Source organism: Pteropus alecto, unplaced genomic scaffold (genome assembly GCF_000325575.1).
Source record: "Pteropus alecto unplaced genomic scaffold, ASM32557v1 scaffold49, whole genome shotgun sequence".
Classification (NCBI taxonomy): Eukaryota; Metazoa; Chordata; class Mammalia; order Chiroptera; family Pteropodidae; genus Pteropus; species Pteropus alecto.
The window spans coordinates 1824804-1836084 of NW_006443131.1; the positions used below are offsets into that span (position 1 = coordinate 1824804).

The 11281-nt window shown below is 63.9% G+C and overlaps 2 protein-coding genes across 3 annotated transcripts in view; one reads left to right on the plus strand and one right to left on the minus strand.

The window, feature by feature from the left end:
* MTX1 (metaxin 1) overlaps positions 1-820 on the minus strand; it is a 5918-nt gene extending 5098 nt beyond the window's left edge. Inside the window, exon 1 of the mRNA XM_025040879.1 lies at positions 712-820. The gene's annotated coding sequence lies outside the window, so the exon portion shown is untranslated. The remainder of the gene's footprint in view (positions 1-711) is intronic.
* On the plus strand, positions 663-10469 carry THBS3 (thrombospondin 3). 2 transcript variants are annotated; one of them, XM_006923535.3, is made up of 23 exons: positions 663-820; positions 1860-2066; positions 2619-2875; positions 2972-3074; positions 3849-3875; positions 4087-4169; positions 4256-4307; positions 4432-4580; positions 4889-5029; positions 5248-5325; positions 5726-5878; positions 6068-6178; positions 6268-6375; positions 6660-6819; positions 7095-7213; positions 7320-7372; positions 7628-7821; positions 8005-8183; positions 8300-8348; positions 8516-8712; positions 8912-9084; positions 9938-10077; positions 10159-10469. In XM_006923535.3, exons 1-23 carry the CDS (start codon positions 742-744, stop codon positions 10215-10217), a joined length of 2871 nt encoding a protein of 956 aa, XP_006923597.1. In that variant the 5' UTR covers positions 663-741; the 3' UTR covers positions 10218-10469. The 2 variants fall into 2 exon arrangements, with proteins under 2 accessions (XP_006923597.1, XP_015453846.1); XM_015598360.2 differs by lacking the exon at positions 663-820 and adding an exon at positions 858-1112.
* The last annotated feature ends 812 nt before the right edge of the window (positions 10470-11281 follow it).

The window sequence follows — 11281 nt, forward strand, 5'->3', positions numbered from 1 at the left end:
GGGGAGGAGGGGCTCGCAGGCTGTCGCCTTGGTAACGGGGACCGAGGCGCCCCGCTTCACCCGGGTCACGACGGGCCGTCAGCCAGTACCCGCGGGGTTCACAGCCTGGCCCCCTTTCCTGGTCTCCTGTCCCTGGTGTCCCTTTGCTCTTTCCTGTTTCCTTCACTCCGACCTCACTGACGACCAGGTTCAGACAGTTCCCGTTGGACGCTTCCAGGTTTTCCCAGGAGGGAGGGAAAACGGAGGCACAGGCGCGCCCCAGGGGACCCCCGCCCTCATAAAGAGCCCTTGCCCCGCCCGAGCGACATGCTCCGCGCCCCGTGGGCACTGGAGCCAGCGAGGTTCCGCCACTCCCCTGGCATCCTCTCACGCCAGCTGTGGAATAATGCCCACTGTCGGGCACTGCCTTCCCCAGCTGTGACCCAGAAAACAGTAGCACTTGGTCGTGGCCCTCAACGACGAGGTGCCGGGAGAGGGGGGGCAGCAAGGCGAGAGGACCACTGGGGAGAGGCTGGAGGCTGGGAGGCCTCCAGGGCCCTTTCCCGCTGCCCCTGGTTCCCTGAGCTGGGGATGCCTCCAGGGTGATTGGCAGCTCTTTGTTTCAGCCCCCCCTCACCCGCCGGCTGGCCCCCCCTCCAACTCCCCCTTCCAGTCCCTCCGCCCCCCGCTCCTGCTCCCTCCGCCTAGCCTTTTCCCCTCCCAGCCGCCTGCCTGCCAGGGGTAGTGAGCCGGCTGAGCGGCATGGAGACACAGGGACTTCGGGGGGCCCTCGCTCTTCTCCTCCTTTGCACTTTCTCATCTGCCAGTCAGAACCTGCAGGGTAAGCCGGTCTCCGTCCTCGGCCTCCTCCCCGTTTGCCCCCAGCCTAGTAGCAGGGAACATGTGGGCCAGGGTAGAAGGCAGAGTCGTGAAATTGAGCGGGAGGGAAGCAGAGTCGGTGAATCATGGCCCGTGGGGAGGAGTGAACAGCAGAGGGGGGTAGGTGAGTGGGGACTGGCCAGGGCCAGCATGAGGCCAGGGCGCAGGGCTCAGGAGGTCAATGCTAGGGCTGCCCGGCGGAGTGGTGCCCGAGCATCGCGCAGTGCCCCAGGGTCGGAGAGAGCAGCGCGAAGGTGGGTGCACCGTGTGGGTCCCTGGGCTGCTTGGTCCCCTGGCTGCTGCTGGCTGTCCGAGGACAGAGTGGGGGTGGGGACGGAGAGGTCCGGGCTCTCCCGGAGGTCTGCTGCTGGGATGGGCCTGTGGGTGTGGGAGAGGTAGCTGGAGCAGATGACACAGGCAGATTCTTCACTGGCTGGGAGGGAAACCACAGATTGGCCAGGACACAGAAGGCAGAGGAGCTGGGTCCTACATGCCCCAGGGAGAGGGCCCGACAGTGGGAGGGTGGGAGCCCTCAGTGGGCAGCTGTTCCCACCCGGAGCCAGTGTGCCGAGCGCCCAGGGTGGGAGGAGGGGCGTGGAGGGTGTGGAATGAGCCGGAGCCGGCTGTGGAGGCAGAAGCTGCCTGCCGTTCGTGCTCTGCCGGCACCAGGTGCTACTCCTGCCTGCGGCCCGCACAGTGACTCCCTTGCGCCACCTGGTGGGGACATCTGAAGTTTGTAGGGCACTGTTTCTGTTATTTCCAAGTGAGCCTCAGGCCTGTGGGTTCCTAGAGGGTGGCAGACCACAGTCTGGAGGGAGAGGAAGGCACGGTGCCTGTCCTCTGATGGCAACAAGGGTTGAATTCAAGGAGGTGACTAACGTGGTCTGGTAGTGGGGTGGTGGGGAGGGATGAAGGGCGCCACACCCCTGAGGGCTCAGGGGAGAGGGCAGTCCCTAGCATTTGACCCCTTTCTCTGACCTCGATAATCCCTGCCTGGCCAGTGATTGACCTGCTGACCTTGGGCGAGTCTCGGCAGATGGTCGCCGTGGCGGAGAAGATCCGGACAGCCCTGCTCACCGCTGGGGACATCTACCTCTTGTCCACCTTCCGCCTGCCCCCCAAGCAGGGCGGTGTCCTTTTTGGCCTCTACTCTCGCCAGGACAACACACGGTGGCTGGAGGCCTCTGTCGTGGGCAAGATCAACAAAGGTGACTGGCGGGCATCTCCTGTTCGGCAGCGGTGACCCTACTGGGCACTCTCCTGCATGCCCACTCCCCACCCCTTGTCATTGTCCCTGGGCTTCACTGGGGACCGTGGCCCCGTCAGGCTGTGCCCAGGCAACGGGGCATTTGGCATGGGGTGTTTAGGAGGCGCCTTGGAAGGGTGGGTGCCCAAAGAGTGGGGCGAGGCCGGGCATTTGTAGGGCTGGGGTGTTGTACTTGGGGGCGCCTGGGGGGAGGGAGAGGCATGGAGCATGCAGGGCGACAGAGAGGGCCCTCATCCCTGAGACAGCTCAGTGGCTACACAACCGGCTGCCGCTGGGTATGGGACAGAGTGAGCTGACGTCACTAAGAAAGTCCTAGTCTTTAAACCAATGTGAAAAACACGTGCTGTGTACCTACTCCGTACACAGCGTTGAGAGAGACGCAGCTGAGTAGAGGGTAATAGCCCGGGAGATGTGTTGTCCAGAAGAGCTGACCCAAGGCTCAGTGGGAGACGGGGCGGGGGCGGGGCCCGCACTGACCTCCCCTCCCGGGCAGTGCTGGTGCGGTACCAGCGGGAGGACGGCAGAGTCCACGCGGTGAACCTGCAGCAAGCAGGCCTGGCCGACGGGCGCACGCACACGGCTCTCCTGCGGCTCCGAGGCCCGGCCCGCCCCAGCCCCGCCCTGCAGCTCTATGTGGACTGCAAACTGGGCGACCAGCATGCTGGCCTCCCGGCGCTGGCCCCCATTCCTCCAGCGGAGGTCGATGGGCTGGAGATTAGGACCGGACAGAAGGCTTATTTGAGGATGCAGGTGAGCGGGAAGGGAGGACCCTGGAGGACCTGGGGACGAGTCTGCACCAGTGGGAGCAGAGGGTCAGCCCTCCCGCCTTGCTCTGCTCCTACCCAGGGCTTCGTGGAGTCCATGAAGATGATTCTGGGCGGGTCAATGGCCCGAGTCGGAGCCCTGAGTGAGTGTCCGTTCCAGGGGGACGAGTCCATCCACAGCGCAGGTGACACAGAGACTTCCGTTAGCCAACGTCCCACCCGCAGAAAACATCCTGGGGTCTTCGGTGCCTCACCCTCTTGACCTCTCCACACTCCTTCCTTTGGTTCACCTCTTCCTGGGGCTGCGACCCTGCCACCCCAGATCTTCACCTCGGACACCACGGTCTCCGAAATAATGCCGCCGACCCTGGGAGCCGTTCGGGTCATCCCATCTACCTGGGTGGCCAGGATAGCGCTGTCCCAGGGAAGGGGGGAGCTCTGGGGACCTCCAAGCAGGGCAAGGAGCTTGGCTGCTTGGTCTTGATTTTGATGGAGATGAGGGTCCTGGGTCTTTTTTAGCTCCCACTGGCGGCTGTCACCTACCAGCAGTTTCTCTGAGAATTGTCCATCTGCTCCGTCCCTCTGACAGGGACACACAGAGGCTCTAAATACCTAAATAAAAGGCCCACGGCTCCCAGATGTTTCAAAGAATGGGCTCTTGGGGTAGAAGCTTGGGAGGAAAGAAATGGGAGGTATTGGGACCCTGGCCCTGCTTTGGGGCCCCTTACTTGGGTCCCTCCTGTCACTACCATGCCTGGGAACCAGAGGGATTTGGGCTTTGACTGCGAGGCAACTCCCTCCCTCTGTGCTGCTTGCCTGTCACCTCTGTCCTACCAGCCAACAAGCCGTCTTTGTCCTGAGACTCCAGCCCTTTGTCCCTGTCCCTTTCCCTTCCCATCGCCGGCCGGGCCCCTCTTCACACCCCTGCCCCTCTGACTGTGTTTTCTCTTCCTCCCTAGTGACCAGTGCACTCCACTCCATCCTAGGTGAGGAGGGCCGAGGAGGCGGAAGGGGCCCGAGGTGGGGAGGAGGTCCCCGGCTTCGGCAGCCGCCTGCCACCAAGTCCTCTGTGCCAGGAACGGGGCGGAGTTAAATGTGGTGGCGGGTGGGCAGCACTGGCAGCAGCTGGCTTGGTACCCAGCGAGGGACCGGGGCTGCTGTCCCAGCTCTGAGCCGCCATGCCCTGGGCCCTGACAGGCGAGCAGACCAAGGCGCTGGTCACCCAGCTCACCCTCTTCAACCAGATTCTGGTGGAGCTGCGGGACGACATCCGAGACCAGGTCAGAGTGGGCCAGCGAAGGGCGGCACCGCCGGGGGTGGGCGGCAGAGGCCGAGAGCTGACTCCCCCGACCCTTCTGCCCACCAGGTGAAGGAAATGTCCCTGATCCGAAACACCATCATGGAGTGTCAGGTGTGCGGTGAGTGGGGCTGTGGGCGGAGCTCCAGGGGGCATCGCTGTGCTTCCAGCCGGTGGCTTTGGCCTCTACTTCCAGCGATCTGAGGGGTGACTTCTTGGTGGCTCCGGCTGCGCCCTCCCCCCAGGCTTCCACGAGCAGCGTTCCCACTGCAGCCCCAACCCTTGCTTCCGAGGCGTGGACTGCATGGAAGTGTACGAGTACCCCGGCTACCGCTGCGGCCCCTGCCCCCCCGGCCTGCAGGGCAACGGCACGCATTGCAGGGACATCAACGAGGTGGGGGCACCGGAGTCCGGGAGGGCACAGGACGCTGGGGGAGGGGGTTTGGAGAGGCCCCGGGAGGTGGGGTGAGCCTTGGTCAGGAGCAGAGAGACCAGGGTTAGGACAGATGGAGGCTGGAAAAGCCCGTGAGGAGGGAGGGCGTCACACCCCTGGGGCAAAGGCTGAAGGGCCGCCCGGGGAAGGTGCTGGGGGCGTGGCTGGCCAGGACGGAGGGAGGCCGCGGTGCGGTGTTGGGTGGCGAGAGCAGGAGCAGTGTCCCAGGTCACAGGCAGGGGCCTGACCTCTCGTCATCTGGTCCGCAGTGCGCTCACGCTGACCCTTGCTTCCCTGGCTCCAGCTGCATCAACACCATGCCTGGCTTCCACTGCGAGGCCTGTCCCCGAGGCTACAAGGGCACACGGGTGTCCGGTGTGGGCATCGACTACGCCCGGGCCAGCAAACAGGTCAAGTTTGGTAGAATGTGTAGACAAGAGAGCCCGGCCTGGCGGGGCCCGGGGCTTCTGGGATGGCCATGGGGCCCTCGTGATAAACGGGATGACTTATTCGCTGGCTTTGCGCTGGCGTGGGGTCTGGGCTTCGCGTCGATGTCCGCAGGTGAGCCCGCCCTCTCCTGCGTCTGAGGACCTGCCCAGGTCTGGCTCTACCCACATCTGCCCCTCAGGTCTGCAGCGACATTGACGAATGCAGCGACGGCAACAATGGCGGCTGTGACCCCAACTCCATCTGCACCAATACGATGGTGAGCCGAGCACCCCGAGTGCATCCAGGATGGTGGCGTGTGCACCCCTCCTCAAACTCCCCATTCCCTCTTTTCCTCCCCCAGGGCGCCAGGCAAAGTAGGTGTCCCACGTGGACCTGGTCTGGGCTCTGGTTCTGCCCTTTGCTAGCTGTGACCTTTACCAAGTTGTTCAGCGTTTCTGAGCCTCCGTGTCCTCGCTTGAAAAGTGGGGTTATTACTCGCTTTGAAAGGCTGTCAGGAGAACCTGACGGAGATAACTGACAGATAACAGATAATTGACACGTTCCTGGCACAGGGTCGAGTGCCCACCCCGCAGCCCTCGGCCGGGACGATGCTGGCCCTGGGAGCCTGGCGGGCTGACCCTGCCTGCCTCCTGCGAACGCTGCTTCCCTGTGCTTAGGGCTCTTTCAGGTGTGGTCCCTGTCGCCTGGGCTTCCTGGGCAACCAGAGCCAGGGCTGCGTCCCAGCCCGGACCTGCCACAGCCCAGCCCACAGCCCCTGCCACGTCCACGCGCACTGCCTCTTTGAACGCAACGGGGCAGTGTCCTGCTTGGTGAGCTGTGCCTGGGGCTCGGGAGGAAGAGGAAGGGTCTGGGGGAGGGGGAGGGCTGGTTGGGGCCTCAAGGGAGAGGGAGGCAGGCCTGGGCCTGGGAGGTGGTTGGTGAGCGTGGAGCCGGAGCGGGGAGGGGAAGGGCGGGGTAGCCGGCCCAGACTGCTGACGCGCAGCCTCCGTGTTGCCCAGTGCAACGTGGGCTGGGCCGGGAACGGGAACGTGTGTGGGCCTGACACGGACATCGACGGCTACCCGGACCAGGCGCTGCCTTGCATGGACAACCACAAGCACTGCAAGCAGGTGCCGTGGCAGACGGGCACGGGGCAGGGCGGGCGCCCAGGCCGCGGCTGGCTGCGACTCACCTGTCTGCCTCCTCCCCTGACCCTTAGGACAACTGCCTTTTGACACCCAACTCTGGGCAGGAAGATGCTGATAACGATGGCGTGGGGGACCAGTGTGATGACGATGCTGATGGGGACGGGATCAAGAACGTTGAGGTGGCCCAGGCGTCCTGCCCCTCCCAGCTCCCATGCTGTTCCTCACTTGTCGCCTTGTCCCATGAACCCCCAGGTCCCCGGCAGCTCTCCAGGAAGGGCCCCAGTATCCCACACGTGGGGGGTATAAGGCCGGTGGCCAGGACAAGGTGGACCACCTGGACGGGTGGGCGGGACTGTGCCAAGCAGGCAGACCGTCACCGGTTAGCGACTGCAGACGAGGGACTAGGGGGTGCTAGGTACCCAGTGGTTCAAGGGAGACTTGACTCTTTTCCCCTCCACACCAGGACAATTGCCGGCTGTTCCCCAACAAGGACCAGCAAAACTCAGACACAGATTCATTTGGCGATGCCTGTGACAACTGCCCCAACGTTCCCAACAACGATCAGAAGGACACCGATGGCAACGGGGAAGGGGATGCCTGTGACAACGACGTGGATGGGGATGGTGCAGGCCTGGGCTGAGGGGGCGGGGCTGGGAGGCTGAGAAGTCTGAGGACTGGGGAGGCGTGCTCAGGGAGGTCAGCGTGGGCGAGACCACCTGCGCCAGGTGTCAGTGGCCATGCGAGGTAGGCCACAGGGTCAGGCACGGAACGGGCAGGAGTGTGACACAAGGGACAGGCGGTTCCTGAACAGCTGTTCTCCAGACGAGAGACAAAGCTTGGGGCTTTTACTAACCTAGGAGAGAGGGTGACAACCCTTGGCTGTTCCCACATCTTCTAGGCATCCCCAATGGACTGGACAATTGCCTTAAAGTCCCCAACCCCCTACAGACAGACCGGGATGAGGATGGGGTGGGAGATGCCTGTGACAGCTGCCCTGAAATGAGCAACCCTACCCAGGTACAGGGGACTGCAGGGGCGGGCTGGGGGCCAGGTGGATGACGGGAGGGTCGGGTCCCCCTCTTCAGCTATAAAGAGATGGTGAGCACGGGCGCCCGTCTCTCAGACAGACGCAGACAGCGACCTGGTGGGAGACGTGTGTGACACTGACGAAGACAGGTAGGGCCTTGGCCGAGGGGCGGGCAGGCTTGCGGGCATTCTCCACACCCCTCTGGTGTGCTCAGTTCTCCCTGGGGTCGGCCTTGATGCTCCGCGCTGAGCAGGTCCCCCGTGTGCTTGCTGCTGAGCCTTCCTCCCACCTGGCTGGCCGCCAGGGGTCTGGCTGAATGGCGGCATACCTGACTCCTCAGCAGAGGGCAAGGGAAGGACGTGGTACCTTTAGAGCCTTTATTTGGTGCCTGTTCTTCTGGGCAGCGATGGGGATGGACATCAGGACACCAAGGACAACTGTCCACAGCTACCCAACAGCTCCCAGTTGGACTCAGACAATGACGGACTTGGAGATGAGTGTGATGGGGACGATGACAATGACGGTGTCCCGGATTACGTGCCTCCTGGTCCTGATAACTGCCGCCTGGTACCCAACCCCAATCAGAAGGACTCAGATGGTGAGGCCGAGGCCCCAGAGGGTTGGACCCGTGCAGGCTTTGCTCAGGGGGAGGTGGCAGGCCTTGCTGGGCAGCGAGGCGGACGGGGCGGGGAGTGGGTCAGGAGTGCAGGGCCCGAGAGGGGGTGCTGTTAGCTAGTGGCGGTGGCCGGGGCCTTCCTGAGCGCCTCGCCTCTCCGGCCAGGCAACGGCGTTGGTGATGTGTGTGAGGACGACTTTGACAATGACGCGGTGGCCGACCCCCTGGATGTGTGCCCTGAAAGTGCAGAGGTGACCCTCACGGATTTTCGGGCCTATCAAACGGTTGTCCTGGATCCCGAGGGGGATGCTCAGATCGACCCAAACTGGGTCGTGCTCAACCAGGTACTAGGGCAGTGGGCTGGGGGCGGGAATGTCAGCGGGGACCCCGGGCTGGGCCGGGCCAAGCCGAGGAGGGCGGCATGCCCAGCTCACGGCTCCCCTTCACTGCCCGCCACCAGGGCATGGAAATCGTTCAGACCATGAACAGCGACCCCGGCCTGGCAGTTGGTATGTAAGGGACACCCAGTCCAATTTCGGTCATTTCCAGAGGAATGTGACGGGGGCACACGGTGGGGGGCGAGCTGGCCACACGCGCAGCAGGCATCCCTTCCACCCCCGCTGCACGATGGGCCACCCGTAGCTCTGCTGCCCCTGCCCTTGATCCCATCCCCCAGGATACACAGCCTTCAACGGGGTGGACTTCGAGGGCACCTTCCACGTGAACACGGTGACTGATGACGACTACGCGGGCTTCCTCTTCAGCTACCAGGACAGCGGCCGCTTCTATGTGGTCATGTGGAAGCAGACGGAGCAGACCTACTGGCAGGCCACGCCCTTCCGGGCGGTTGCCCAGCCTGGACTGCAGCTCAAGGTCCCGCTGCCGCCCAGATTCCCCGGTCCAGGGCCCTTTCCCAAACCTCCCCGCCCGAGCAGGAGCCTGCCTACTCAGAGGCGGGCTTCCTAGGGCCCCAGAACATTCTCTTGGCCACCCTGACTTCTTTTTCCACCTGTACTCACCAACCTCATTCGGGTCCTGTGGTTGACCCCCCGGCTTTGCCAATGTCTCCCAGGCAGTGACATCGGTGTCAGGCCCAGGTGAGCACCTCCGGAATGCCCTGTGGCATACTGGCCACACCCCTGACCAGGTCCGGCTGCTGTGGACCGACCCACGGAACGCGGGCTGGCGCGACAAGACCTCCTACCGCTGGCAGCTGCTGCACCGGCCTCAAGTCGGCTACATCCGGTGAGGGGGCGCCGAGCCCTCCCGGGGGACCCCAGGCTGGCCTTTCCTCCACCTTTAGCTGGGACTCACTGGTGATGCCCGTACTCAGTGCATGGACAGGGACCACTGGCCTCCATCTCCCCCCTCACCGCAGGCGTGCCGCCTCGGCACCTTCCTCCCAGCATCGCGGCCTGGGCTCTGTTGGGCACGTCCTCCCTTTCCTGTGCCCTACTCAGCTCTCTGAAGACGAGGTGCCTCTGGGAGCCTCTAGAGCCCAGACCGGTCTGTAGAGAGGCATGTGACATCCAGCTCCTTCACCACTACAGCTCAGAACCTGCCTCAAGGCATCTGACCTGGAAGGGACTGTCATTTGCAGAGACACAGAGCAGGCCCCAGACCCACAGCTCTGGGGGCAGAGCCGAGGCCTCTCAGTTCGGCTCTGGCCACCGCTCCGCATCGCCTAGCTGGTGGGATGACAGGGAAGGGAGGGGAAGTGGCCAAGAGCCCAGAGTCCAGGCACTTGGGTTGGTTCCCCTTTAAGGTGCCTAGGGCTGCGGGGCGCCAGGGCAAGGGAAAAGGGGGGTAGACTAGAGCCTGGGAAGCGGGTGACTTCACCCCCCAGCTCATTGTGCTCATCGTCATGGCAACCCAATCCTCGCTTGGAATGTGGCTGGTGCTTTGAGATGCAAAGGGGGCTGGACAAAGAGCCAGGGGCCCCAGGCCTGAGAAAAGCACCCCTTTCCCTCCCCTTTCCCTCCTCCCTTGTCTCCCAGGCCTGGTGAGCTGAGGGGGGTTGGGGCTGAGCAGGGCCCTGGCATGGTGGCACAGTGTTCACTGGCACCCTAGCACCAATAGAAACCTTTATCCTGGACAGAGTGAAGCTCTACGAGGGTCCCCAGCTAGTGGCAGATTCTGGGGTGATCATCGATACATCCATGCGAGGGGGGCGTCTTGGTGTGTTTTGCTTCTCCCAAGAAAACATCATTTGGTCCAACCTCCAGTACCGATGCAACGGTGAGCCCCTGCACACGGGTCAGCCAGGTGCCCAGGCCCTCGGGCCGTCAGTCCCTGACCCAGCGGCTTCTCCTTCCTCAGACACCGTGCCCGAGGACTTTGAGCCATTCCGGAGGCAGCTGCTCCAGGGAAGGGTGTGAAGAGATGGCTGCCGGATCCGGAACCCGATTTTAGACCGTTTGGCCTTGGGGGCCATCCTGGAGGCCCCAGGGCCTAATCTACAGCCCCTCGGCCAAACACAGACCCGCCTCTGGCACCTGCCGGGGGTCCGGCCCCAGAGGGGTGGTGACCCCACTGTTGAAGAGACGGGAAGTTTTCAAGGAGTGTTTCTCAGGCGTTAACCCCAGGAGAGATTAACAGCACATTGCCATAAAGTTCCAGTTGTTTTCTAAGCCAGTGCAATTGCTTCTTTTAGGGGTTTTCCAGGACAGTGTGGGCGCAGGAAGGAACCCGAGGAGGGTAAGGGAGAAGGGCTGGCAGCATGGAAGTTAGAGCTCTAGAGGAAGTTTGGCTGAGTTTGGGGCACAGTGAGGAAGCTGCTGCATGGGGGTCAGGCGAAGGCTGGGGGTGGATTAGGTGAAGGATGAGGTGCTGGTCGGGGGATGGCTAAAGTCCTCCCAGCCCCACTTACCCACGGTGGCAGCGGCGACACTCCAGTCTATCTCAGATCGGCAGAGATCAGAGCCGGGAGGAGGGCCGGGGCTGCCCCGCTCGCGGTGAGGGGGGGCCGGGGGGCCGGAGGGGCCGGAGGCCGGGACGAGTGCAATATTGGCGGGGAAAAGAACAACACTGCACCGCGTCCCGTCCCTCCCGCCCGCCCGGGGCCCGGGACCCCGCTCCCCACCGCCGGAAGGCGGCCCGGCCCAGGGGCCGGGGGCGCGCTGGGGAGTTGAGATCCAGTTGGGAGACTGGATCTCCGGAAGAGGGCGAAGGGGTGGCAAGGGGGAGGGGGGAAGGGAGAAGGGGCGCCCGCGGTATCCCGGAAGGCCGCTTTCCGACGCCGGAGCGTTGCGCGCGCTTGCTCTTTAAATACTCCGAGCGCGCGGCGCGGAGCCGTCGCCATGGTAACGCGTGTCCCAGCAACCGGCTGAATGGCTGTTGCCTGGCAACGCCGAGGGTTGAAGTTTTGGGGCCGCCCACCTAGATACTCGCCGCGTCTCTAGCGGGAGGGTGGGGGGCTTCCCCGCCTGTCCGGCCCGCGCAC

What these genes read in the sequence shown, in the direction of transcription:
- THBS3 (XM_006923535.3), top strand. Translation starts at nt 742, where the DNA reads ATGGAGACACAGGGACTTCGGGGGGCCCTCGCTCTTCTCCTCCTTTGC. An exon ending in CAACGACGTGGATGGGGATG is followed by an intron (nt 6,820 to 7,094) that starts GTGCAGGCCTGG and finishes CACATCTTCTAG; the next exon opens with GCATCCCCAATGGACTGGAC. An exon ending in ACTGGGTCGTGCTCAACCAG is followed by an intron (nt 8,184 to 8,299) that starts GTACTAGGGCAG and finishes GCCCGCCACCAG; the next exon opens with GGCATGGAAATCGTTCAGAC.